The 27316-nt window shown below is 55.0% G+C and overlaps 1 protein-coding gene across 1 annotated transcript in view; it reads left to right on the top strand.

Annotated features, from left to right (window-relative positions):
* Nucleotides 1–2815: 2815 nt before the first annotated feature.
* The window catches only part of ADAMTS3 (ADAM metallopeptidase with thrombospondin type 1 motif 3), a gene marked incomplete at its 5' end in the record, with an annotated part of 86854 nt that continues 62353 nt past the window's right edge, over nucleotides 2816–27316 (top strand). Inside the window, 3 exons of the mRNA XM_084266961.1 lie at nucleotides 2816–2884; nucleotides 3814–3841; nucleotides 11207–11607. Of these exons, the coding sequence (XP_084123087.1) occupies nucleotides 2816–2884; nucleotides 3814–3841; nucleotides 11207–11607 (498 nt within the window). The remainder of the gene's footprint in view (nucleotides 2885–3813; nucleotides 3842–11206; nucleotides 11608–27316) is intronic.

Raw genomic sequence — 27316 nt, 5'->3', positions numbered from 1 at the left:
ATGCTGAGAGATCTGGGTCAGCACAGGACAGGGACGGTTGGACTCCATGGGCTTAAAGGGCTTTTCCAACCTGGTGACTCTGTGATGCTGTGAAGGTGGCTCCTTCCCACATCCGAATGGGGTGCAATAAGTAAGGTCTGTGGTCATGTACTGGATGTCAGGGAGGGAAGCAGAGCGTGGAGCAGCTGTCCCTCAAGGGGCTGGTACCAGTTTCTGGAGCAGCGCTGCCTTATCATGTACTGCCACTCGCTCTCTTAGTTAACGTGCTGACCCAAGGAAGCTGAGGCTGGTGTCCTGTGTTTGAACAGCTCCAGCTCTGTGGCTTTGCAGACTTCCTGTCCTCACCTTACAGCTAACGGCAACTCCAGAGCCAGCGTCTCATGGGACCTCATCCCCGCTGGCTCTGGCCTTCCCAAGGAGTGGCCCTCGTGGTGTGCTGAGTGGGACAGGCTGCTGCACGCCTTGTAGCAACAGTCACGTACCCAGGTGTTCCCACCTTCAGGAAAAGGTTTGTTTGGTTTGCTGTGTGAGGGGATGTAACGCCGCTCAGGACCCACAGTCTCGGGAACAGCGTGGCTGCTGCGTGGCTTAGAGCCAAGGTTCTGCTGGAAACCAAGGCTGGGGGGCTCATTCTCTTAAACGTTGCTATGAGGCACCTCAGAGACAGGACAAGGGGCGATGGCCTCAAGTTGGAGCCCAGGAAGTTCTGCCCCAATGTGGGGAAGAACTTCTTCCCGGTGAGGGAGCCCTGGGCCAGGCTGCCCAGGGGGTGTGGAGTCTAGGGACCTAGGGACCCTGCTTTGGCAGGGGGTTGGACTCAATGGGCTCTGGAGGGCCCTTCCCACCCCTATGACTCTGTGATTAGGGTTTCATAGAGCCAGTATTTCCTCTTTCACATAGACATGAAGGTTTCTGGCAGAGGTCACCTCCCCAAGCAGCTGGCACAGGTGAGCTGAGTTATCCCAGGTGAACTGAGTTATCCTAGGGGAGCTGAGTTAGCCTGAGCTGTTTTCCACCCCACCTGACATCACTTCCCCATAAAAGGGGCTGTTGGGGAGAGGTAGGGGGCCTCTAGCATAGTCTTAGTGTTGCTGGTGTATCTGGTCAGTTGGTCTTTGTATTGTGCAGCACTCTGTAGTCATGAGGTCAGTAAGGTACTCTGTGTTATCACTAGGTGGGAGTGTAATTGGCTGTTATTGTTCTATGTTCATGGTGCTTTTGTCAGTAACTGTTCTTATCCCAACCCATGGAGGCTCCTTCTCCTCCAGGAGGGACTGAGCGAGCAGCATGTGGTGCTGGTTGTGGCTGAACCATCCCTGGCAGGCAGTTCAGCTTGGTTCTTATAATCTCTTCTAGAAACCTTGGAGTAGCACTGATCCACTTGCTTGTGCTAGACACAGGTGAGTGGGAGCTTGCTTGGGTTGGTGGTGTCACCCCATGTGAGCCCTACACCAGGACAGCATCCTTTTAAATGGGGACCCAGAGTAAGGGGTAATTCTGACTCTGCCAGCATTTGGTCCTCCCTCCGAATGCTGTCCACATGCCAGGATGGAGGAGTGATTTGTGTCACGCTCCTAAACAGTATCTGCCCAGCTGCCTGTTAGCCCCCTGGGGACATCCCTGGTGGTGTCTGTCACCCACTGTGGCTCCACAGCCCAACCGTGCAACATCTTCCAGGCATAGGGAAGGGGCCGAGGAGGCACAGGGCGTGTTCTTGGAGGGTTTGCCCATGGAAGGCCCCACCTGGGTGGGTTTTGGTTTCTGCCCAGGCTTTGGCAGCAGGGGCGTGGTTGTGTGCCGAGCTCCCAACTGGGGGGAGAGAAGTGGCTTCATGACCCGTCTCTGGTACGGTGGGAGCCTGGGGGGCTCTGGTGCTTTTGCTGTGGTGCCTTGGCCTGGTAGGCAACATGGACACTTCGGGGTGCTGGTACAGGCTGGGGAGCTCCTCTCTGGGTCACTGTTGGGGTCCAAAGTGGGTGTCCCTGTGCTGATGGCTGGTGGGAGGAACGCCTGGGGTTTTGTTTGCAGCCAGCATGTGGCTTTTGGGGATTGGGACTGAGCCCCGAGCATCCAGCCGGGGGGTAGGTGATATGACTGCACCTTGCAGTGAAGGCGGGAGGCTTCCCTGCATGCCCCGGTGCTCCGCCCGCCCAGGGGTCAGCTCTCTCCCCCATGGATTAGTCCCCCCCATCCCTGTGAGTCAGCCCCCTCCATTGGGTCATCACACCCCTGCTGGGTCTAGCTCCACCCCCCTTCCCTATGGGTCAGACCCTCCCATCCCGTGGGTCAGCCCCCTCTCTCCCCGCCTCCACCCACCCCCACACCCCCCCCCCCCCCCCCCCCAGCCCCTGGGTCAGTCCCCTCCCCCGGTGGGTCCAGTTCCCCCACCATGGGTCGGCCAGCCCCCCGCCCCTTCCCGGGCCAGCCCCCTCCTCCGGCAGCAGCAGCCTGGGGCCGGGCCGGGCCGTGCCGGGGGTGGCGGCCCCTGACGTCGCCGTGCCGGGCCGAGCCGAAGGCGGAGCCGCGGCCGGGGGCCGGTGCGGCTTTATTAGCGGCGCAGGTCGCGATGCGCGGCGCAGGCAGGGCGCAGCGAGCAACAGGAGGCGGCGAGTCACCGCCCCGCCGCCGCCCGCGCCCAGCCCGCCCGGCTGCCGCCGGCCCCGGGGCGCCGGAGCTAGCGGGGGACGGCCCCGGGGGTGGAGGGGAGCAGCCGCCGGCGGAGGCAGGAGCCGAAGGCGCGGAGGCGGGCGGAGCGCGGCCGGGGCCGGGAGCGTGCGGTGTGGCCGGGCGGCGGTGGCCGGGCGGCCGGCTCGGGATGGTGCTCCTGCCCCTCTGGGTAGCGGCAGCCGCGCTCCTGGGGGTCCGCGCTGCGGCCAGCCGGCAGGTGAGCACCGGCGGGGTGGTCTCTGCCCCTGGGGCCGGAAGCCCGTTCCCCTCCTGCCCCCTGCCCTGCTTCCTGTGGGGAGGCAGCCCGGGGTCCTCCTGCCCCAGGATCCCTCTGCCCCGGGGTTCCCCTGCGCTCCCCCCGGGGTCCCTCTGCTCGCGGGGTTCCCTTGCCCTGCCCCTCCGGGCTCCCCCTGCCCCTGGAGTGCCCCTGCCTGACTCCGGGATCCCTCTGGTCCCGGGGTCCCTCTGCCCCGGCATCACCCTGCCCTGCTCCGGGGTCCCTCTGCCCTGCCCCGGGAAGCAGCCGGAGCTGTGCCCCCCGCCCCCCTAGCTCTCCCCGGGCGCTCGGCCGGAGGGCAGCCTGCGGGGCTGCGGATGGGCTTTGACAGCTGCTCGGGAGCGCAGCCCTTAGCCCCGGTCCCGCACTCCGAGCAGCCTTTTCCGGGCGCGGAGCCCGACACCGCGGCAGCCGGAGCGGTCTGTCCCGGTGCCGCTGAGCTGGTGCTGCCTCGGGCCGGCCCCGCTTGTCCCCGGGATGCCCGGTGTCCCTATTCCCAGGATGCCCAGCCCGCTCCCTCGGCACGCCATACCTCCCACCCACCCTGACCCCCTGCTCAGCCCTTCTGCAAACCTTATGGCCTCCCTTTGGCCATGGAACTTATTCCTTGGCACCACGTCACCCTGCACAGAACAAGCCATTGAGGATTTCTTAGCAGCTCTGTTTGTGTTGAGCTCGCTGCGGACTCGGTTGTTGGGAAGAGCCTTGTGTTCTGCTCGGGAAAGGTGCCATCCCTGGAAGTCCAGTCGTAAAACCTGGTGCATTACAGCCCCAGGGATGTCTCAGCCTCCTCCAAGCGCTCGGCTGTCATGCCTTGAATAGTAATCACACTAACAACTTTGTGCATGTGTTTCTGTTCTCCTCCACAGGCTGGTAAAGAACGGCAGATCCAAATAGGTAAGTCCTTTGAACTGCTGTTGGAGTGGGAATACAAGGAGTAAGCTCAGTGAACTGGCTGATTTTCAGGGATAATGATCCGTGTGCTGGCAAGCGTTCCCCCTGTGCCCCTTGCTGTGGTGTGGCATGACTAGAATTTGCATGCCCTCTTGTTACATGGCTGTGCATCCTGCTCCGGGCTGTGCTTCCCTCCTTTAATCCAAGAAAAGTTAAAGATCACCGTGTGCATGGCAAATCTGCCCTGGGCTGGCTGTGTTGTTCTTGGATGCATGTTTCTGAGTTAATGCCTTACTCCCTCAAGCTCAGGCAAGGGGGCCTTCCCACATCCTCCTTCTGTGTGGAAGTGCTCACATGTTTTAGTCAGACATAAACTGGCTGGATGCTAAGGCCTCTTGGGATTCGGTCAGTGGCACGGCATACGGTGGTACGCTTGCGCTGCAGCAAGGCTGGCGTGTGCGATGAACGAGGGTGGGAGGAGCTTGTTGATGCCCCCAGGATGCTTCACCTTGGGCCCAAACCAGCCCTGACCCTTTCCCAAGAAGCTTTGTGTATTTAAGTGCCCAAAGATCTGTGTTTGCTGTAATGGGTAACTTAGTGCGTGGTAACTTAGTAAGGGATGGAAGAGGTTGTGCAAAGTTGCAGCCGGAAGCTGGTGCTGCCTCTCCTGTGGTGTTGGTGGGAAGGTTTGGCACCTCACTCACCCCTGAGCTTGTGCAACGGGGGACAGAGCCCTTTGGTGCTGAGTGTGGGTGCCTGCACTCTGGAGGGTGATCCAGAGCTTTCCAGTGAGGGGGATGGCAGCAGTGGGATCTGACCCCGGGGAAATTCTGTTCCCAGTTGCCAGTAGACCTCCAGTTCTGAGGTTTCGGTAAAGGTTTTGATCTGAGGGGTTTGTTTGGGAAAGAATTCCAAGTATTTCTGTAAATTTTGGAGTTCTTGTCACAGTTTCAGTTCTGGCACTGTGTTCTCCTGTGCTTAGCTTGATTTTCACCATGATCATGGGAAGTGGGACAGCGAGGTACATTTAAACTGGCAGGCAGCCTTTCTTTCCAGCGGTATGCTGAGCCTGTGTCTTATTTCTAGCTGTTTCCATAAGAAATGGGTTCTGCTTGAATTTCGGAAACCATAAGCTGTACAGGAATGCGTCCTTTAAATTACACAGTACATCAGACAAAATTCCTTCCTCTGGAAAATAACTCTTTGCTCTTTTTCCCCCCTTTAACTTTTCCCTTCCTCTCCCAGTCCCAGCATCGATGCCATCGGGAATGCTGGAGGTGCACGAGAGGGAGGTGGAGGGTGACTCGTGTCCCTGGGAGTAGAGGGTGTCTTGAAAGCAGGAATAGCCAGATGACCCTTGCGGCCCTCAGGGTTTGTCCTGCGCTTTGGGTTTTGCAGCTGTTGATATTTAAAGTAACGTTTGATCCCATGTAAATTCTGATTGGGAGTTACGGGTTCCTCAGCTCAGAGCCTCAGTGAGGACATAAAACCCCCCGCGTTAGGATCGCATCCCGATGGGCGGGCTACTTGTAAGTCCCTGGTCAGCATCCCCTTGCACCAGGGTTTGTTCTGGCTTGGCCCTGGGCTGGCTGCTCTCAGGAGCTGGTCTCTCCTTGCAGCCTGGAGAGTCACTTAGGACACATTAAACTGTGTAGGATCTGATTTTTTTTTTTTTTTAAAGCATCAGCGTGGGATGTGTGGCAGAGATAGGGAGGAGCTCAGGGCTAATGAACTGCGTTAATGAACGATGTGCTGCAGATGCCTGGGAGACATCATCCCTCCCGAAACTGCGAGTCTGGAGGCGCCAGCACACGGGTGATGCTGTGTGTCCTCTCCTTCTCTGGAGAGATTCCAGCCCCATCTGGATGCCGACCTGTGCACCCTGTCCCAGGGACCCTGCTTTGGCAGGGGGTTGGACTCCATGGGCTCTGGAGGTCCCTTCCAACCCCTGTGATTCTGTGATTCCTCCCACCCAGCAGAGCTCATTGCTGCTCAGCGATTCCTCCAGAGGAAACCCTCGAGTTTTCTTCTTTCAAAAGAAAATTCAGATGTTTGTCCTGCAAATCAGCTGTGCTGAGCTGCCCCTCAACCTGGGAAAAACATCTTCACCCCCAGTTCCGTGCAAGAAGCTCTCGAGTCATCTGCGTTCCTGGGACAAGTGAGAAATGAAGGAATGAGGATGCTTGAGAGGTGTTGCCCTCTGTCCCTGCAGCCCCTGGCTTTGCTTGTTCAAGCACAGAACCTGGCACTGGGTCGGACTGCACAGCTCCATCCCTGGTGGGGTGTGGACCCTTTTCTTGTTTCTCTGGGTGTTTCTGCCACCTAAAGGCAGCTGAATCCAGAGCGAGTGGTGGCTCTGAAGAGGTCAGGGATGCTGAGGGAGAGGGACCAAAGCTGCTGCTTCACTTCTGGAATCTGCTGACTGCAGGAAATGGTGACAGTGAAGCCCCTTCTTGGGTTGTCTGGTCGGCAGTGCAGCATCTCCTTCCTGTGTGACAGGACTGGGAATGCTCTGTGCTCCTCTGTGGCTCCTGGGGGACAGGAATCTCCCATAACATGGGACAGCCATTCGATGGAAAAGCCATCCCCTTTATTCCTGCAGCAGTGGGTAATTGCTGTTTTCTCCAGCACTTCCCCTGCAGAGCTGGGTGTGTGACATCCAGCAACCTGATTGTGTCCCAGCTCAGGATCCCAGTCAGAAGGTGCAGATGCAGTGATGCCTTAGCTTCATCCTTCTGCCAGGATAACTGAGCTCTCCCACCCTGCAAGCCACAGTCAGATGCATTCCTTGAGAGAGGGGGGGATGCTCTGGGAGCTGTCGGCAGCTCACCTGTCATCCCATTGCAGCAGGATGTGACTTATTGTGCAGCCTGATGCTGTGGCAGCTTGGATGGGGTGTTGTCAGGAGTTCCCATGCATTGTCTCCTTGTGTGGTGCCCAGCATCATCCCTGCTGAAGAGGTTTGCTCTTCCTAAATGAAATATGAGTTATCATTGTGCTGAGGCAGGTGTGGTTCCTGCACGGAGCAATCCATCTGCATCTCGTGGCTGTGGCTTTGAAAACCTTGGGGAAGGAACAGATGCTGCCAGTGCTTTCTCTCAGCAAGGTCTCAGGTCACGGGCATTGTTGGAGGAGCTGCCATCATGGAAAAAGGAATTTGGTCTCAAAGTGGGTCCTCTGGCTGCAGCGCAGAGGGCTGGGATCAGGAGAGCCCTGCTGCCAGCAGCCATGTAACACCACGTGAGGTTCACATCATCTTTAAAAGCAGAAAAACAAGTAATATCTTCAAACATGGGTTGGTTTCAACATAGAAATGATTTAAACTTTCAGAAAAGCCTCCTTTTCCACTGGCTGCACTGATCTCAGTTGAGGCCATGCTTTGGAAAGCTTCTTCCCTGAGTGGGTGGAGTAGCCCTGGGACAGGCAGCCCAGGGGTTGTGGAGTCTCCTTGTCTGGAGAGATTTCAGCCCTGACTTGTCCTAGGGACCCTGCTTTGGCAAGGGGTTGGACCCCATGGGCTCTGGAGGGCCCTTCCAACCCCTACAGCTCTGATTCCATGAGATGTGGAGGTATTTGGAATCCTGCTGCGGACAACCGCAGGAACAGGTTTTGTTCATCACATTTCATATAGCCTCACGCCTAAAAAAACTAATAATAACTCTTCCAGATTGGGGGGGATGGAGGGGAAAAAACAAACCAACTTGAGGACCATTGAACCTCTGTTGGCCCCAGTCGTTGGGCGGTGTGAAGCCATCTGCTGCAAGCTGGCAGTGTTAATTCTTCAGGTCCCTCTGTTTCAGGGGAGAAAAGGACCAGCCCTCTCCAAAAGCATTCTCCAGCTGGGTACATTTTGGCATGCAATGAAAGAAAGTTCATTCTCAAGTGCTTCCTTTCAGCTTCTGCATCGTGCAGCCGGGGCAGCAGCTTCGAGCTGGACTGAGGGGGGGAAAGGAAAGAAAATCAAAGACAATTTAAGTGCTTTATTTTTTTTTCCTGGGTCCAGGATTCTTCTCTGCCTGCTGCTGTAAGCTTTGAATCAGCACAATGGGTCAGCTCTGAAATTTCAGCGTCGGAAAGGGAACGCTGGCGGCTGGAATAGCATTTCCACAGCCCTCATGGGTTATGGAAGAAGGGTAACATGAGTCAGTGGAGGAGTTCGGATGTCTCAGCGCTCGGTCACGTCACATTTAATTTTAATTGCCTTTGAACAAAAGGCATTTCCTCTTCTAGCTCAGCATTTGGAGTCTCTGGAAAAAGCTTTTTGCTGACTCAAAAGCTTGAGAGTTCTTCTTTTCCGCCCTTGGTTGCTCCCTTCTGTGGCTAGCTGGCCGTCCTGGTTATTAGCAAAACCACTTTCCCCCCTCCCTGTGAGTAGAGGTCTGGGAGTACTGCAGCAAGGTGTGCCAAGCGCTGTCTCGGCTGTGTGGTGAGCACAGGATTTATCCCCAGACTGTGGTCTCTGGCACTGGAGCAGCAAAGAAAAACCCCACGGAGCATCCTGGGGATGTAGGAGGTGAAATGTCTGCCTGTGGGTGGAATCTCAACACTGGGGAGCGTGGGGATCGCTGTTCCTACTTTGACCCACTTTGGATGTGCAGCCCGGCAGCTCAGCTTCCTCTGCCTCTAATAATGAAGATGAGTTTAGAGTTTTAACTCGGTCCCTGCGCTACGGAGAGAGATGAGCAGCCACCACTCAGAATTCCCAGTGTTTTAGGTGGGAATTGTCCTAAGGTTAATGGCCTAATTAGGATGCCAGATTTAGAATCGGATCCCGGAGGCATGTGGTAAAGTAGGTTGGGTTGGCAGCTATGGAAAAGCGTGGGGCAAGTGCTGGGAGGGGGGTGCAGGTGCATCTCCCATCCATGGTCCTGGCAGTGCAGAGTAACCTGCCCCTTGCCTGGGGTGGGATGCTGGTCAGCTGGGAATGACAGTTATAGCACAAGTGTTTAGATGTCCGTGTACATCCTACTAGTGCCACATGTGGGTTTGTGCCCAACCCCTCGGTAACTGGTGTAAAACTGAAGAAAACCCAGTTGCAGGAAGCCACGTGGAAGGTTTTCCTGCTGAAGGGATTCCTTGGAATGCGTGGGTGTCCTACAGCAGCAGCACCCGGTACCAGGAGAGAGGAGCCAGCTCCTGAGCTGTTCTCTGTGAGCTCTCTGTTAAGTGGGATTCTCCCTGGGAATGGGCAAGACTGAGCTCATTTAATTAAGTCCATTTCTCTGAGGAATTATCAGAGAACCTTTGGAGCTGCACAATCAGAGAGTTTTAAATGGAAAGTGTTGGTAATACACCATTGCTGTGACTTCAGCCAGGAAGAGAAGAGCTAGGGAATAACTATTTCTCTGCTAGCTGTCTTTTAACTCTGGTGTGGTATCACCCGTGGTAAGACTTAACCCAGTTCTTAGTGGTGGTTTGACCCATGGCTTGACCTGGCCTGGGAATGCGTCTCCTTTTCCTCTGACCGGATGCAAATGGGACGTGGAATATCCTGATTACTTCCAGATTACAAAGGTCTCACAGAACAGATAAACTTGGGTGATTTACTTGTTTCCTGGTGGCGAGAAGCGCCTTCCAGGCAAGGGGAACCAGTGTGTCCTGGTGCAGGGCCGGGGCTGTGGCACGGGGCAGCAGGAAGAGCACTCTCTGAGCCAAGGAGAGAGGGAGAAATGACTCCCCAGGGCCCTTGGTGGTATTTTTCAGGATACAGAGAGGGGCTTTTTGGGGAATGTTGAGTCAAGTTGAGCTTTGGCAAGTTCAGACCCAGTTGGCAGGTTTCATCAGATAATGGTGCTGGTAATTAGACAGGAATCCTGAGCTGGCTGCTGGGAACCACACAAAACCACGATCAGCAGATGGGGTTTTCTTTGCCCTTCCCTTTTTTCTACTGTGGCTTTGCTTGGCCAGCGTCTCTTGCTAGAGCCAGTTACCCTTGGGTAACTTCTGCCTTCAGCCTCATCTGGCTGCACTGTGATGAATGGGTATGCAGGGATGCTGGGGCACCGGTTAGGAATGCTCGGGCACCAGTTAGGGATGCTGCAGCCATGGCATGGCCTTGGGAGCACAGTTCATGTTTTGGACACATGCCATTGAACTGCTGCAGCTTGACCTGAGGAGCTCTGCAGAGTGTGTGTGTTGCTGTGAAGCATGGGATTCAAGTACAAGAGCATGAAGCTCTGTGCTGGGTTGTTTGGTAGTCATCTTCTCTGTTGGTTTTGAGCTCTGTTACTCAAGTTACACGAAGAGGAAGGGCAGGAACAAGGTGCTGTGTAGGGGGATTTGCTAGAGGAGATCCAGAGAAGAAGTTACCCCTTTCCCCGCTGCTGATATCGATTAATTTATCAGTGGTCAGTGATACCTCCAGATTCTCCTCTGTTCCCATTTCCTAAGACAGCAGAATTGTGGTTATACCCCAGCACAGCACTTTGTTTGCCCAGCCTTAATGGAGGTCTCAACACGGGAGCAAGCGATGCAGTTCCAGGGGCACTGAGGAGATGAGTTGAGTCCCCTTGTATGCCAAGGCATCACTGCCTCTTCTGTAGCTGCTGTGCAAACCTAAGCCCCAGGAAGCTCCCTGGATGGATGTAAATGAGCATGTTGGGGGTTTCTCTGAGAGCTTTATTAAAATAGAGCCATGCCAGACCTGCTTCCTGGAAACTCTGGCATGTGGAGGGTATTTTACGTGCACTTAACATGTATCCCAGCACCTGTGGGGTGTGTTGACCTGAGGTGTGTGACTGGGCACGGCTTCTTGTGTTTGTCTGCCTTGGCATGATTCCTGCATGCCACCCTCAGGCTGCAGCAGCCTTCGCCTCGTGTTGTCCCTGATAGGTCCTACCTTGCTCGGCGCAATGGCGTGGCAAATGCTTTTCCTCTCCTTTCCCACATGTCCTAACCGTGTCCGTGTCACAACAGCCTGAAGCATTTTTATAAGAACACTTACAAGAGGAGCATTAGGAGAATAAAGGGCACCCAAGTGAGGATTTATAAGCCAGGAGACGGGCCCTGTGTTTGCCTGTGTCAGGCTGGTGTGCTCATACCCCGACCCACGGCCTAGCAGACAAGGGGAGCAGCGTTGGTGTGGGAAGTGGCACTGTCCCTGGGGTGGCTTCGCAGGGAGGGGTTTAGAGCAGCTCTGCTGGGAATCCCAGATGAGGTGCTTGGGGCAGGGAGAGGGGAGGCTGAGGGCTCTTGACACAAAAATGGCGTCCGGCCTGCACGGGCAGGAGTGTCCCAAGCCAGTGGCAGCTGGGGAGCTCCGACTGAACGCAGGCCAGGGCTTGTTACCGCCTCCCCCCATTGGGAAGCAGGCTCCTGCTTGGCTCTTGTTCTAATCTGGGTTTGGTTTTGGGTATTTTCTCTTGGCAGAATTAGGCAAAAGCAGACCGAGACCGTATGGGTTGGTGATCCCCATTAGTACCGATGCAGACGGAAGCTACATCTCCAACATCCTCTCTGCAAGCCACCAGAGGCGATCCACACGGGAGGTCTCCCAAAGCCCCAGACAGCTCTACTTTAACGTCACAGCCTTTGGAAGGGAATTCCACCTCCGGCTGAAACCCAACGCTCGCTTGGTGGCTCCTGAGGCCGTGGTGGAGTGGTACGAAGACTCTGAGGAAACTGGGAACAATGCCAGTAACGCCAGTCAGCCTCCACCTACTCTGGAGAGACTATGGAAAAGAGAGCCACTATGGACCAACTGCGCCTACGTGGGGGACGTAACGGACATCCCTGGAGCTTCTGTGGCTATTAGCAATTGCGACGGTCTGGTAAGGCTTATTTACCGGCGTTAAGGCCTGGTGGTGTACCGCTCGGCATGCGGCTCTTGGTGCTTGTAATTCCACGTAGCTAACCATGCCATTTGAAGAACTTTGTCTCTTAAGTCCTGTTGGAAGTGCCTCTGTGCGTATGGGTGTGTGCAGCCCTCCTGCTTTAAGCTGGGGTAACTGCTCTGGGTGTGCAGCCCTCCTGCTTTAAGCTGGGGTAACTGCTCTGAGTGTGCAGCCCTCCTGCTTTAACCTGGGAGGACTGCTCTGGGTGTGGTGAGCCTGGTCCCTAACAGCACTGGTGTGGGGGAGGAATCCGACCTGTGCTTGGGTGCTTGTCCTTTTGTGCTGTTATAAATGGGAAAAGGAACGATAAGAGACATTTTGAGGCTTAAAAACTGATATTTTGGGGAGTGAATGTAGAATTTGGCGTCCAAATCATCGCTGTGTACTTCTGGAATAGCAAAATCACTGTTAGCCCTGTGGCCTGAGAATAGCAGCAGATTTAAGCTTTAAAGGGTTTATTTCTAAAACAAGCGTGCTTTCTGTTTCCCTACACACAGTTCTGCTCCATCAGAAGGTATCACCCGTGAGCGGAGTGGTTCACAGCTGTGAATGGTTCGTTCCCAAAAGGGGCCTGTTGCTAGGTTAGTTGAAAGCATGTGGTATTTCTCCGTGGCTTCCACAGACACGGGCCTGGCTTGGCACACAGATCCTGTATTGAAGGGCCAGGAATATGTTGAGTATGGGTGTGCCATTCATTAATCCAGTCGTGCACTGACAAGAGCTAACAATCCTTCCCTTGTGCTCTCGAAGGAGCAGGAGCGGTGGTAGAACACGACTGTGACATCCAGGAGGATTAATGTCCTGGTTTCTCTGCTGCCATTCAGGAGAGGAATCGTAGGAATGAGGCAGTGACAAGCCTTCTGCTTGGCGAGAGGGTCCCTCTTCCCATCACGTGCTGCGTGTTGATGGTGTGAATCCATTTATGCTAGGAACCCCCTGACTCTGTGGGGTGCCCTGTGAGGGATGGCACTGACATCCCAAACTCCTGGCTCAGAGCATAGGGCTGCACACAGTTGAAATCCCTTGAGAAAAGAAGCCCGAGAGGGGATCTGATAAATGGTTATCAATAGCTGAAGGGTGGCACACAGGGGGACATGGGCAGCCTCTTCTCAGGGTCTGTGGGGACAGGACAAGGGCCGATGGCTTCAAGTTGGAGCCCGGGAAGTTCCCCCCCAGTCTGGGGAAGAACTTCTTCCCGGTGAGGGAGCCCTGGGACAGGCTGCCCAGGAGGTGTGAAGTCTCCTTGTCTGGAGAGATTCCAGCCCTGACCCTGCTTTGGCAGGGATTTGGACCCCATGGGCTCTGAGGGTCCCTTCTCACCCCTACGACTCTGTGATTCCGTGACTTTCCACGTGGAAAGGGAGGAAATGCTGCTGGGGTTTCCCTCTGGCCAGCTGCAGTCGGTCGGATGTGTTTTGGAGGCTTGCTGGGGTTCAGGAGAATCCTTTGGCAGCATCCTGCCTTTGCAGCTGCCTGGACAGAGGCAGCTTTGGCTGTAGCTCTGAGGATGAGCGAGACCCTCGGGTTGAGAGCTGTGCTTCAGCAGTAATCCTGAGGGAAGGTCTTGTGTGGAGTGGGACAGCGCTCAAAGGCAATAAATTGGATTAAATGGAATTAGATGGAGTGTGGCAGCTTCAGTGGAGATTGCCATGTGGCTGGCAAGCTGCTCAGGCTGCGTGCTCAGTGAACCGAAGTGACGTCATCGTTGGATTCACAGCCCTCCCCACGTGTGAGACAGCAGCAGATGCTCAAGGGGTGAATAAGGGGCGATTCCTTGGTTGTGGGGCTTGTCACCACTCTTCTCCCATAGCACCCTCGGGGCTTGCCATGGTTTTAGGGCCCTGAGTAGGAGAAGATGAGCCTTTTGTTGGAGGAGCGGGTTGGTGTGCCTGAATTGCTCCCCTTGGTTCATCTCCAACCAAGCTCCTTGTGCCCACCATTGGCAGGGTGGGGAGGTGGCAGTGAACCTAAGAACAGCTCCCATCTTGAAAAAAACCCCCTCCTTGATCTCTTCTCCTTGCTCCCTTCACCTACCCGTTGTAAGTTTTGTGGAGCTCGAAGCACGTGAGTGTGAAATAAACAATCCTGAGGATGGATGGGATTTCAGGGGTGGTTCTTCTTCCCTCCCACCAGCTCCCAGGTAAGCAACAGGAACTTGGAGCTGGCATTTCTGGCTCCTCTGTTGCTGTAGTACACCTCTCACAACCAAGTTGGAGTATCTGATCCTATGTGTATCCTAAAGGTGTGAGGAGTGAGATAATAGTGCTGAACAGAAACCAGAACAAGAGTAAGAAGTCCTATGGCTGGGTGTGCATTGGAAAGACTTATTTTCAACTTCAGAGGAATTTGGCTGCTCTCCCAGCTTGGTTCTTACCTTTGGGGACACCATGCTGGGCATCACTGTGGCAGACATTCACTCAATGTATAGTGAGTGAATGTATATTTTATGTATTTACATATTTTATAGCTTATAGGAGAAGTTTGATATTGTAAGTACCAGAAAAAGAGGAACTGGCTTGGTGTGAGGGAGTGAAATACATCCCAGGTTTGATTTTGGAGGTTGTTAATTGTGGCTTGTAAGAGCTCTTTGATAGCAAGGTGAAGCTGTGCTTGGTGCTGGTGCATCTTTCCTGGGTGCTACAGAGTTCTGTGCTGTTTGGGGTTTGCTCCCAGTGCTGGGTGTGTGGCAACAAGGGATATAAGGGCACTAAATTTTGATTCCTTAATTGTAAATATACAGAATAATTGGTATTTGCACCAGTAAAGTGAGATTTTCCCTGTGGTCTGGCCATGAGTCTGAACTTCCATTTCAAACCCATAATAAGCCAACACCCTTGAACCAGCTTATGTATCCACTCTTGCAGTGGAAGTCACCTGTGTGCCCTCAGTTTTGCCAGTTCCTCCCTTCAGACCTGCTCAGCATCCCTGGAAAGCAGCCCTGGCTGCTGGAAACCCAAGGCACGTGTGTGCACTGCCCGTAGCCAGGGAAGGCGCTGCGGGTGGGAACTGCCCCTTGGCTCCCTGCCCCTGGGCTCCACGCCTGGTTTCGGACAGCTGGTCCTTCCACAGGTTTGGGTTGGGTGTTCCTGCTCTTGTTTGGTCAGCGTAGGAGTGTTCATTGTCAGGGTATTCGGAGGGTTTACCAGATGTTTGCTGGACTCGGGGTGGAAGTTGTACCTGAGTTCTGGCTGTGGATCAGAACCACCCCATGGAGCTCAGGGAGCAGGTGGAGAGGTCCTGCCCTGGCTCACGTGGCAGAATTTAACCTCTTGGCTGCTGGTCCCCTCTGCCTGCTCCAGGGCTGGCCTTAGGAGAGCTGGCTCTGCAGGGATGGTTCAGACGGTGCTGTCCTGCTGTGGAAACGTTGATCCAGCACTGGGAAGGAAGAGTGATCTGTGACTCTGTGATTCTGGGGGCTGATGAACAGCACTAGTTTGTCCTAGTGCAGTGCCGATGTTCATCAGGGGAACATAGCACCATCCTGGGGCTCCAGAAGCTGAAGCCTGGGATCTGCCACCTGAAAAGCTCTCGGTAGCTTTGATCTGCAGCTGGCAGCATCGCAGTTTCCCAGGGAGCAGCCTAGATTTCAGTCCTTGGTTTTCCTTTATTCAGCTGTGGTTTGTGCTGGGAGTTCCACATGTGGGCATGACAGGGTGGGCTGGAGTATTACGGATGCATCTGTGTGTTGGTAGTGACGGGACTTCCTCAATGGATGGGACTTACTCAGTGGAGTAAGCTCTCTAGGAGCTGGTGATGTTTCCCTCAGAGTATTGGAGTAGCATTTTGAAAACAAACACTTGAACTGCTGCTGAGCATCTGGTGATGGCATGTGGGCAACTCTTAATTTGGTTAATTCTGGTGTCCTAAAGAAGAATGCTACTGGGGACCTGCTGTTGAGCAGGGCTGCTGTGGGATGCTGATTGGGGCATCTCAGCCTCGAGGTGCAATGGCAGCGAGCATGTTGTGCTTGCATATCTCAGTACCTCATCTCCCCTGCTGTTAAACACACCCAGGGCTGGGGACTCAGCCCCCTCCCTGGGCAGCCTGTGCCACAGCCCCACAACTCTGCCAGGGAAGAACTTTTCCCTCCCAGCTGAGCTGCCCCTGCCCTGGGGAAGCTTGAGCCCATTCCCCCTCGTCCCATCTCCTGTCCCCTGGCTGAAGAGACCATCGCCCACCTCTCTGCACCCTCCTGGCAGGGCAGTGGAGGTGGGGAGAAGGTCTCCCCTCAGCCTCCTCTTCTCCAGGCTCAACAGCCCCAGCTCCCTCAGCTGCTTCTCAGAGGATTTGCCCTCCAGCCCCTTCCCCAGCCTGGTTGCCCTTCTCTGGACATGCTCCAGGACCTCCAGGTCCTTCTTGGAGTGAGGGGCCCAGAACTGGACCCAGCAGTCAAGGTGCAGCCTCACCAGTGCCAGTACAGGGGCACTCCTTCGTACTTGCATCTCCTCCTCCCCTCCTGCCCTGTGCAGACAACTTGCACCTTCCCCCAGAAAACCTCCCTTTTCTCCCAGAGCTCATCAGAACACAGCTCTGCCACAGCCACACCTGCTGTGGGTCGATGCATGGATCGCTCAGAGAGCCTTACTGGAAGCTGATGTGAGCGGGGAGAAGGGCTGAGGCCGTGCCAAGTCCCAGCTCAGCTCTTGCCTCTCTCTGCCCAGTCCCTGGGGTGCCTCAGCCCATTGCCAAAGTACAATTAAACCCAAGTGATGAAATTCAATATTAGGGGGAAGTTCTTTGCAGAGAAAGTGGTGAGGGGCTGGAAGGGGCTGCCCAGAGATGGGGTGGGTGCCCCGTGTCTGGGGGTGTTCAGGGCCAGGTTGGATGGGGCCCTGGGCAACCTGGAGATTGGTGTCCCTGCCTGTGGCAGGGAGTTGGAGCTCTGTGATCCTCGGTGTTCCTCCCAACCCAGATCATTCTATGATTCTGTGAGAAATCTCTCTTCTAGAGGTGCAGAGAGAATCTCTTAGCCTTAGCAGATTGCTGGGGAAACCTGGGCTTTATACCAACTTCTGGCCACCTCCTGAAGGATTGGGGAGCGGGGACACTTCCATGCTGTGCACTTACTTCATGTGCAAAGTAGGTAGTAGTAAAAAGGCTTGTGCTCAGAGTTTCCACTTGGTTGTTGTGTGCTTGACGTTTTCAAAGCCGATCAAACGGCTCAGTCCTCCTCTGAAATGATGATTTTCCGATGGCTGCAGCTCCCTCCTGCCCCGTTCCAGGGACTGCGTGGTCCTAGGAAAAACTGAATCCATGTACAGTAGCGCTGCGATGGCCTGAACGTAGAGTGGCCCAAGCCAGGAGGAGCCACACAAATCTCTCTCCTAGCACGGAAATATGCCATCAGGTTGGGGAATAGGTTTTCCAAATGGAAAAAGATGTCGTGTGTTTTTGAAGTGGAGCGCAGTGGAGAGAGGCCTGATGGTCCTGCTGACCTGATGAAATCCCTCCTGTGAGAGCTGCGGGGAGGGGATGGGACAGCCCCGAGTGCTGCTCCTTCCCTCTGCCCACGCTGCCCAGAGCTCTGCATGGGGAAGAACTCAAAGTGTGGCCCAATCTGGTTAAATAAATAACAGAGGTGAAGCACATTGTGCATCCCCTGCACCACGTGTGGTCCCCATCTGCCTGATGGAGGGTACCAAGGAGCAGCTCCTGCCATGGCAGCAACTGAGGGGCCAGCGGCAGCATCAGCAGAGGCATCACATGTCTCCTGGCCCTTGGTCTGCAGATTGGGACTGGGGAAAATCCCTTCTGCGAAAAGGGATCCTGCACAAGCTTGGGAGATTTGTTTCCTCCTCTTCCTCCTCTCTGGCAGCCTTAACCAGGCATGATGCTCAGGAGAAGACAAGAGCAAGAGCCAGATCTGTCAGCGGGCTCGAGATGGGTATTTGAAGCCTGTCATTGGAGTGACTCAGTTTCCCCCTTGTTGCTTTGCTGACAGTGATTCCCTGTGTAAACCTTGGGCTTGTGACTCAGACTCGCAGAGTCGTAGGGGTGGGAAGGGACCCCCAGAGCCCATGGGCTACAATCCCCTGCCAAAGCAGGGTCCCTAGGACAGGTCAGGGCTGGAATCTCTCCAGACAAGGAGACTCCACACCCCCTGGGCAGCCTGGCCCAGGGCTCCCTCACCCTCACCGGGAAGAAGTTCTTCCCCAGACGGGGGGGAAACTTCCTGGGCTCCAACTTGAGGCCATCGGCCCTTGTCCTGTCCCCACAGACCCTGACAAGAGGCTGCCCATGTCCCCCTGTGTGCCACCCTTCAGCTATTGATCCCCAATGATCAGATCCCCTCTCAGGCTGCTTCTCTCCAGGCTGAACAGCCCCAGCTCACTCAGCCTTTCCTCGCAGGGGAGATGCTCCAGGCCCTTCATCCCCTTCGTAGCCTCCGCTGGACTCTCTCCAGGAGACCCCTGGCTGTTTTGTCCCAGGGAGCCCAGCACTGGACACAACACTCCAGGTGGGGCCTGACCAGGGCAGAGCAGAGGAAGGACGAAGCTGTTGTGTCCATGATTCCCCATATCCCATGCAGGTGTGTGGGGCAGCTCCATGGGCACAAGCATCTGAGAGAGAAAAAGAACCCAACCTGTTTGGTCCTAGAGAGTGGTGCAGCAGTTCAGCTTGGAACTAGCCCTGAGTAGGGCTTTTTTTGGAGTATTTTAAAATATTTCTTCCACGTGGTGTGTTTTGAGGAAAGGAAGTCTGGTGAAGTTCTAGGGTTTGTGTTTTTTTTAAATTTAGTGGTTGGGGTTTTTTTTAAAGCTTCTTTAAAGTTTTATTTTAAGCCCCTGAGTCCCTGCCTGTGTCTTAAAGAGCAGAATGCAGCTGTTCTTCCCCTCTCTCTTCCCTTACTCTTCCTTTTGCCCCTGGAGTAGCTGGTGGAGGTGGTTGAGCGGTGAAAGGGATGCTTGTTTGTGGCCACGAGCATGTGAAAATAAACATCCCTCGTGCATGGGGCTGGGCAGGGCTGGGTTTGTGCCCACAGCAGACCTGTGGGTTTGCAGCCCTCCTCAAGCCAGCCCTAACAGGAAACAGAGCCTGCTGGGCTGCTCCTTCATCCGTGTGTCAGTAGTACACCTATAGTAGTGTCTCTGTAGTATGGCTGCTCTGCAGAGGAAATAGAAAAGAGCTAGCTACCCTGTTTGTGTCTGATCCACAAGAGCCTTATCTATTCCTCCTGCCCCCAGAATAGCACCGAGTCAGCCCTTCCCCGGCCACACAGAGCCCATGAGGAGCAGGAGCTGGTCCCTGCCGCAGGCACTGGTGGGTGTGATGGGGTTGGCACTGCTAGCACTGGCTTTGGAGTCACATAGGTGTCAGTCCCACAGCTCCCCAGTACTGGTGGCCTCATCCCAGCATGAGCTTTTCTTTAATTAACTGGTGTCATGGCTAGCATCCCAGTGGAGTTCAGTGCTCCGTTCAGCAGGGTTCGTGCTGTGAGCATCCCTGTGTAGTAAAGAAACTGCTGGTGTTTGGGATTTGGGAGCATGTGGCCGACAGGAGACTTGGGCTGCTCCACAGGCTGGAAGAAGGGCCCTCAAGCTTTCAGGTGTAACCCCCTGGGCAGGCTCCCAGCAGTCAATCTGCAGTCACCCCATGGCAAGAGCAGTGGTGGAGGAGGATGAGTCCTGCCCTTGCTGATGCCACACCACCACCACCCTTTCAAGACAGAGAGCAGGACTTCACCCAATGTCATTGGGCTGAGGAATGAGCTCCAGAAGCAAAGCAGCTGTGGAAGGACACTACCCTGGCAGCATGCTGCCTCCCAGCCCTCCTGTTCTCCCTCTCTGGAGCTTATTCCTCCAGTCCGGGGTGACACTCGGCGTGTCGGTGGGATGGTAACAGTGTGCCTTTCTGACACTCAGCGTTTGGGGTTGTCCTTCACCCCCAGCTCCCTCAGGAGATGGGCTGGGCAGCGGTGCCTGTGATGGAGTGCTTTGTAGGGATGGTGGTGTACGTCCAGGTGTTTCCACCCTTGTTTGCTGGGCAGCATTTCCCTCTCAGGAGTCCCTTGGGCAGGTGGAGCCTCATGGAATGAAATAGGTTGGGGTGAAGAAGGGAACTGTTTCCAGCTCTTCTAGCTCCCCACGTGGTTGTTTTGTGGTGGTGGTGGTGGACCTCTGCCCAGTCCAACCATCCCTCCTGGGTCTGTGCCCTTTGAGAGCAGGCGTTGGTTTATCCCTGAGTGGCTGGGGAAGGCTCTTACTGCTCTGATGCCTTCAAGAGGGGGTCCGGAAGGGATCTGGTCTGAGTGGGGTGCTTCCCTCTGCACGAGGGGCTGGGCAGTAGCAGTTAGAAGAGAAGAGATTAGAAGCTTATCTCTGACTAAGGAGACTGCTGGAAGATGGGTGGTGGGGCCTGGGGAGGAGGATAAGGGAAACAGACAGGAAAAAGCAGCTCTGACTGCCCAGGGTTTCCTTCACTGCGTCTGCCGGCTTCGCCTTCACAGCTGTGCTCCTGCCTTTGTGTCTGATGTGGGGGGTTATAAAATCCACTGAAGGTGTAAGAAACATCCCCTAAAACATTTTGAGGGAACTGCCCAGCCCTGCCTCTGCTGTGGCCAACTTCATGAGAACTGAAAGCCTTCGGCCCCCTCAGAGGGGCACGGCCCTGTTTGGCAGGCACAGCTCCAGTCAGCAAACACTCAGGGAGGAGCATGTGCCTTTCTCATGTCTGAGAGGGACACCCAGTGTCAGCTGCCCCCCAGCAGTCCCTTTACGGGGGGCACAGGAATGCTTCTTCTCCATCCTCAGTGGGAGGACAGGCTCTGCTCGCAGGATGGCTGGCTGGCTGGCAGTCTGGCTTACCCCCCCCAGGCTATTTCTGTTCCCAGTGATCCAGCCCCCTCTGCCCCTGGCAGCTTCATCCCTTCCCAAAAGGTGGAGGTGGTTGGGCTTTGTCTGGGACAGGCCCATAGGAGCGTTCAGAGACACTCTGTGGTGGCTGAGTGTTTTGAGGGAGCTGCTCTCTGCAAAGAACTTCCCCCTGAGATCTCTAACCCCTCCCTCCTCCAGCTTCACTCCATCCCCCTTGTCCTGCCAGTCTCTGCCCTTGAACAAGCTGATTCCCCTCCTGTTCCTCTGCTCCCTTCAGGGATGGGAAGGCTGCAATGAGGTCCCCCCACAGCCTTCTCTTCTCCAGGCTGAACCAGCCCAGCTCCCTCAGCCTCTCTCCGTAGGGGAGCTGCTCCAGCCCTCTGAGCATCTCCGTGGCTCCTCTGACCCCTCTCCAACAGCCCCACATCTCTCTTGCACTGGGAGCCCCAGCTCTGGACACAGGACTCCAGCTGGGGCCTCACAGGGCAGAGCAGAGAGGGACAATCCCCTCCCTGTCCCTGCTGGTCAACCCTCTTCTGATGGAGCCCAGGATCCCGTCACCCTTCTGAGCTGCAGGAGCACACTGCTGGCTCGTGTGAAGCTTCTTATCCACCAGAAGATAAGCCTGTGCTTGCAGAGGCAGGGAGCAGTGGGGGAGCGTGTCCCAGGCTGCCCTGTGCGCTGGTGGATGCTGGATGCTCTCAGAGAGGTGGCTGGGGACTGGGTGCTGCTCTGGGTGTCTGGTTTGTAGCTTTGGCCCTGTGCTCTCACTGAGCAGCACTTCTGAGCCTGGGTGACAAAGAATTTCCTTTCTGGAGCTGTGCTTCCTGTGACCAAAGCAGCATACGCTGCTCTGCTTTCTGTGGGGTTCCTGGAGGCTCCCAGCTAACGTTGTTAAATAGCCTGAGCTTATTAAAATCATGCAGCACAGCCCCATTTTATAGTGCCAGTAATAAACCCCAGGTTGTGTCGGTTCTGGGGACCCTTGATAACACCCATGGCGCATGAATTGGGCTCTCATTCACCTTCTGCTTCACATATCACACGTGGGGAAGCGTGTGTCTCTGCAGGAGAAGGTAAATAGACCCTGAAACAGTCAATGTTCTCCAGGTTTAATCCTCGTCTCCTCGCTCAAAGTTCTTATTGACGGCGGAGCCGGGGCTGGGGCTGAGCCTGGGCTCTGCAGGGCAGGGGGACAGAAGCCATATTCAGTACTGCTGGGTTTGATCTGCCCTCTGGATTCAGCACTCCACTTGTAGCTGGAATTTGACCTCAGAGCCGCACGCTCTGAGGTTTGCAAAGGGGCAAGGAGCAGGACTGGGCAGAAAATACAGAGCAGGGACGGTGGGGAAACAGGGAAGGGCAGAAGGCAGACACGAGAGGGGATTGTCTCATGGGGGAACTCTTCATCTCTGTACCCATCTTAGCTTTTTCAGAGGGTCACGCTGCAGCCGCAGACACCACTCACCCAGGGGCTCTGCAAGAGGGTCAGCTCCACATCCTGACCTCAGGGTTGGTGGGGAGCTTCTTGCAATGATGGATGAAGCCCTGGCTCTGGGGTTCCTGTAAGTGGGGTGAAATTCTGGCTTTCCCTTGGAATTTAAACCGATACTTAGTTTTCACGGGCTGCTTCTTGGACTTGGCTTGGGCTTCCCTTGTTAAAAGCAGCAGTTGAGACAGCAGTAGCTGAACTTTCTGGCCTCATAGAAATCACACAAGTCCCTGAGCACCACATCTATACATCTCTTAAATGGGTCAGTCTCCCTAGCGCTGAATGCTGTTTCTGGTGATGTGCTTTTGGGTACCACAGCATCCCTTAATGCAGGAATTGGTGTTAGGTGCCATCTGAAATGCTTGTAATCGGTGACAATGCTGCAATGTCACCCCTGCTTGTTGGGTACCAGCAGCAGGTAGATAACCAAAGCTTTTCAGGCATGGTGCCACTGACATCGGGCGTGCCCTTCTCCATCCTCCAGGTCATGAGCTATTGGTATTTTGGGGTTATTTGCTTAGTCTTGGTGTATCTGACCTTGGCAGTGCTACAGGCTTGGGAGAGACTGGCTGGAAAAGGACCTGGGGGTGCTGGGTGACTGAACACGAGCCAGCAGTGTGCCCAGGTGGCCAAGAAGGCCAAGGGCATCCTGGCTTGTGTCAGAGCCAGCGTGGCCAGCAGGTCCAGGGCAGGGATTGTGCCCCTGGACTGGGCACTGGGGAGGCTGCACCTCGAGTGCTGGGTCCAGTTCTGGGCCCATCACTCCAAGAAGGACATGGAGGTCCTGGAGCATGTCCAGAGAAGGGCAACCAGGCTGGGGAAGGGGCTGGAGAGCAAATCCTCTGAGGAGCGGCTGAGGGAGCTGGGGGTGTTGAGGCTGGAGAAGAGGAGGCTGAGGGGAGACCTTCTCCCCACCTCCACTGCCCTGCCAGGAGGGTGCAGAGAGGTGGGCGATGGTCTCTTCAGCCAGGGGACAGGAGATGGGACAAGGGGGAATGGGCTGAAGCTGCCCCAGGGCAGGGTCAGCTCAGCTGGGAGGGAAAAGTTCTTCCCTGGCAGAGTTGTGGGGCTGTGGCACAGGCTGCCCAGGGAGGGGGCTGAGTCCCCAGCCCTGGGTGTGTTTAACAGCCGGGGAGATGAGGTACTGAGAGATCTGGGTCAGCACAGGACAGGGACGGCTGGACTCCATGGGCTCAAAGGGCTTTTCCAACCTGTGGATTCTGTGATTCACCACCCAGAGTTACCGGTGCAGAGCTGCTGTACTTGCCACAGCAGCAAGACTTGGACTGGGTAAATCTTTGAGCAGAGAGATGCTGGACTGGGAGGTGCTTGACTGTGCTGAGCGTGTTCCACACATACTTCTCAGGTTTTAATAGCTGATAGTTTGGAGCCACGATTCCTCCTTTAAGGACAAAGCCCTCTGCGTGCCAGCTTTGCGCCGCAGGCTGCCGTTCAAAGGAGCCTGGGTAGGTTTTCCAAGAACAAAAAAGAGATCCGTTTTTCCACATAAACCCCACGTTTGTTTTTGCTTTTCACTTCCCTGTAACCCTGAAGGAGTTCCATTGATTTTTCTTAGCTTTTCTGAAAGGGGGGGGGAGGGTAAAGAAACCCCACATGTGGATGAGAACCAAGCGTGAGAAGTTTCAGCATCAAGGAGTTTTCCTGTGTACGCTGATGGAGGAGGCTTGAACCCCTCTGTTTCGGTACTGTGCAGTGACCAGGTAATGAGTTGCATTTTTCTTTTCTTCTGCACAAATTCAGCAGGGCTTTGGTTGGTTCCTCACCCCTTTAGAGCAGTGTCAATCCATGTCCTGAGAGGGCTGCCATTCCCTGGAGCTGCAAGCAGGAACAGTGGGGAGGGATCCTGCTCCCACCCCAGATACAGATTTGAGCAAGGAGCAGTTTGAACTTTTAAGTACTGTGTGTTTTAAATGCAGTTGCACATTACACCACCTCATATCTATTATCCAGCCTGGAGTCCTGTTTCTTTGGGGGTCTTATGATGAGGTTCTCACCACCAGCCCAGGGCTCCTCGATGGCACTGGGCAGTCAGGCCTGGAGGGATGTCTGTCTCTGCCTCAGCTCCTGTTCCTGCTGTGGTTTATGTTCCTTGTGGCACTGGGTGCTGGTTAAAGCTCCACTTTTTGAAGACAGATGTGAAAGACACTGCGTGTTTCCCATCCATCACAGACTTGTAGGGGTTGGAAGGGACCTCCAGAGCCCATCAAGTCCAGCCCCCTGCCTTAGCAGGGTCCCTAGGACAGAATAGTTCCTTAGGTCAGACCATTTAATTCTCTCTTAATTTCTTTCATCTTTTACTGTGTTAATGGACCATTCAGAGATCATGTTCCCTTCCTCACATCCTTAGTTAGGACTTTGCTCCTCCAAACAGCCAGTTGTGTGTGGCTGTGGAGTAGATTCCTTCTCGCTGGCTGTGCTAGATGTGTTTGAAGCAAAGAGCCTGCCTGTGTGTAAGATGAGTTCGTTAGCCATGGGAAGGACTTGCCTCAGTTAAGGAGACCAGGGTTTGTCTCTGCTCAGCTTGCTCTTTGGTATTTTAGCTTCTCACTCCTCAATTGCGTCTGCATTTGGAAGAGGATATTAAGCATCCCTATGTTTTCATCCTGTTTCTGATCCCCCATCCTGGAATTCAGTGAACAAATAATGGGGTTTTGCTTTGTAGCAGCAGCAGATCTTTTTTTCTTTGGTATGTTTTAAGAATCCAGCATTGGATGATCAGTCCCAAACCAATCCCGGGTGGATGATCAGCCTGGCTGTGACGCCCACATGGTGCACACTGGATGAGTGCTTTGTTCGGTTCAAAACTGGTTTTAATGGTTTTAAATAAAAGCTCTCTCACTAATTTAATGAGAAAGGTCCTAAGGCTGCTTTGTAGCCTTCAAGAACCAGGGCTGAACTGGTCAGGGAGCTCGTGCTTTGGTTCTGAAGCGCATCACCAGGAGTCCTGCCACAGATAAAGCGGGTGATGTGACATGGATTTGCTGTCACCTTCCAAAGAGGAGGAACGAGCTGTTGGATTCCTGCCCTTCTAGAAATAACTCCAAGGGTGTCGTGCCGAGGGAGATGGCAAGCGTGCATGTTTTACCTCAGTGCCCAGAGCCCTGGATGCTCAGAGGGTCCCTGGGGACTGGGGCCATCGTAGGGGAGAGCAAGTCCCATCTGCAAACCTCCTCTCCTCTCCATAGGCACCCAGCAACTGTATCGATAACATCTGCTGCTCCAAGCGCGCCGAGTGCTGCCACATTACTTCTTTCCAGCATTCTTCTCCCGCGTAGTGTTCTTCCCAGTGCCAAGTATGTCGAGGCCATAAATACTTTAACACGCAGAAGATGTGTGGCAGGAGAAGTATGTCCTCTTGGACGGCTTTCCTCCTTCCCTGCTAGCCCTGTGAGACGGACCTCGGCAGGGGCCGGGCTCCCCCCGCCTCGTGTTGGAGAAGTGGGGGAATTTGGCCTGGTCCCTTGGGGGGAATTGGCGCAGTCCCTTGGGGGGGATTTGCCCTGGTCCCTCGAGGGGATCTGGTGTGGTCCCTTGGGGGGAATTGGCCTGGTCCCTCAAGGGGATTTGGCCTGTTCCCTTGAGGGGATCTGGTGTGGTCCCTTGGGGGGAATTAGCCTGGTCCCTCAGGGGGATTTGGCCTGGTCCCTCGAGGGGATCTGGTGTGGTCCCTTGGGGGGAATTAGCCTGGTCCCTTGGGGGGATTTGGTGCGGTCCCTTGGGGGGAATTGGCCTGGTCCCTCGGGGATCTGGTGTGGTCCCTTGGGGGGATTTGGCCTGGTCCCTTGGGGGGATTTGCCCTGGTCCCTCGAGGGGATCTGGTGTGGTCACTTGGTGGGAGTTGGCCTGGTCCCTCAGGGGGATTTGGCCTGGTCCCTTGGGGAGATTTGGCCTGGTCCCTCGAGGGGATCTGGTGTGGTCCCTCAGGGGGAATTAGCCTGGTCCCTTGGGGAGGATTTAGTGTGGTCCCTGGGGTAACCTTTCCACGTGGCCATCACACCTTGGCCACAGTTTGTTTCACTTGGAAGATGTAGCTGCTTTTATCAGGTCAGCGCTGCACGTTATACACAGCGTGGTGATCAATAATGCACATCCATGGGTCTAAATTAATCAGAAGTGTCATAAATAGAAGACAACATGTGAGACTTGGTGGCCTTCGCTGTATTTTGGTAAATCGTTACATACATTAACCTGTGGAAGTCAGGCCATAGGTATCCTGTGGCAGAAATAGGGAAGGAGAAGGAAGTAGGTGAGCGTTGCCAATACCTCGGATGCACTGGGAGCTGATGGGGAGCTCTCACCTCGTTTGCTGGATGTGTTTGGTATAGGGGGAACGGGATTTACTTGTGCTTGACTCCATGAGGTTTGATAAAAGCAAGGGGGGAGCCTTGGCGATGGGAAGGAATAACTGCTTGTATCAGCACAGGCTGGTGTGAGCTGTTGGAGAGGAGCTCTGTGGAGAAGGACCTGGGGGTCCTGGTAGGTGACAGGTTGGCCAGGAGCCAGTGGTGTGCCCCAGGGGCTGAGAGAGCCAGTGGGATCCTGGGGTGCATCAAGAGGAGTGTGACTAGCAGGTCGAAGGAGGGGATCCTCCCCCTCTGCTCTGCCCTGGTCAGGCCCCACCTGGAGTGTTGTGTCCAGTGCTGGGCTCCCTGGGACAAAACAGCCAGGGGTCTCCTGGAGAGAGTCCAGCTGAGGCTACGAAGGGGATGAAGGGCCTGGAGCATCTCCCCTGCGAGGAAAGGCTGAGTGAGCTGGGGCTGTTCAGCCTGGAGAGAAGCAGCCTGAGAGGGGATCTGATCAATGGGGATCAATAGCTGAAGGGTGGCACACAGGGGGACATGGGCAGCCTCTTCTCAGGGTCTGTGGGGACAGGACAAGGGCCGATGGCCTCAAGTTGGAGCACAGGGAGTTCCACCCCAATGTGGGGAAGAACTTCTTCCCAGTGAGGGTGAGGGAGCCCTGGGACAGGCTGCCCAGGGGGTGTGGAGTCTCCTTGTCTGGAGAGATTCCAGCCCTGACCTGTCCTAGGGACCCTGCTTTGGCAGGGGTTTGGATCCATGGGCTCTGGAGGTCCCTTCCAACCCCTACAGCTCTGTGATTCTGTGCTCAATCTGCTGAAGTTGCTGAGCTGAGCTGTGGGACCTGTGCTGTGAGGGCATCACACGGCTGGTTGAGCTGATCACTTTTCTTTGGTACAGAGCATTAACCTCGTGGCTGCTGACCTTAAAAGGATGGTTTGGGAAGCTAGAAAAGGAGAGTCTTGATGGGCCAAATCTTCCATCAAGTGGGAAGATGTATCACTGTGGTCAGAGAAATGTCT

The sequence above is a fragment of the Gallinula chloropus genome (genome assembly GCF_964237585.1).
Source record: "Gallinula chloropus genome assembly, chromosome: 7".
NCBI classification, from domain to species: domain Eukaryota; kingdom Metazoa; phylum Chordata; class Aves; order Gruiformes; family Rallidae; genus Gallinula; species Gallinula chloropus.
This window is presented reverse-complemented; position numbering and strand designations above follow the sequence as displayed.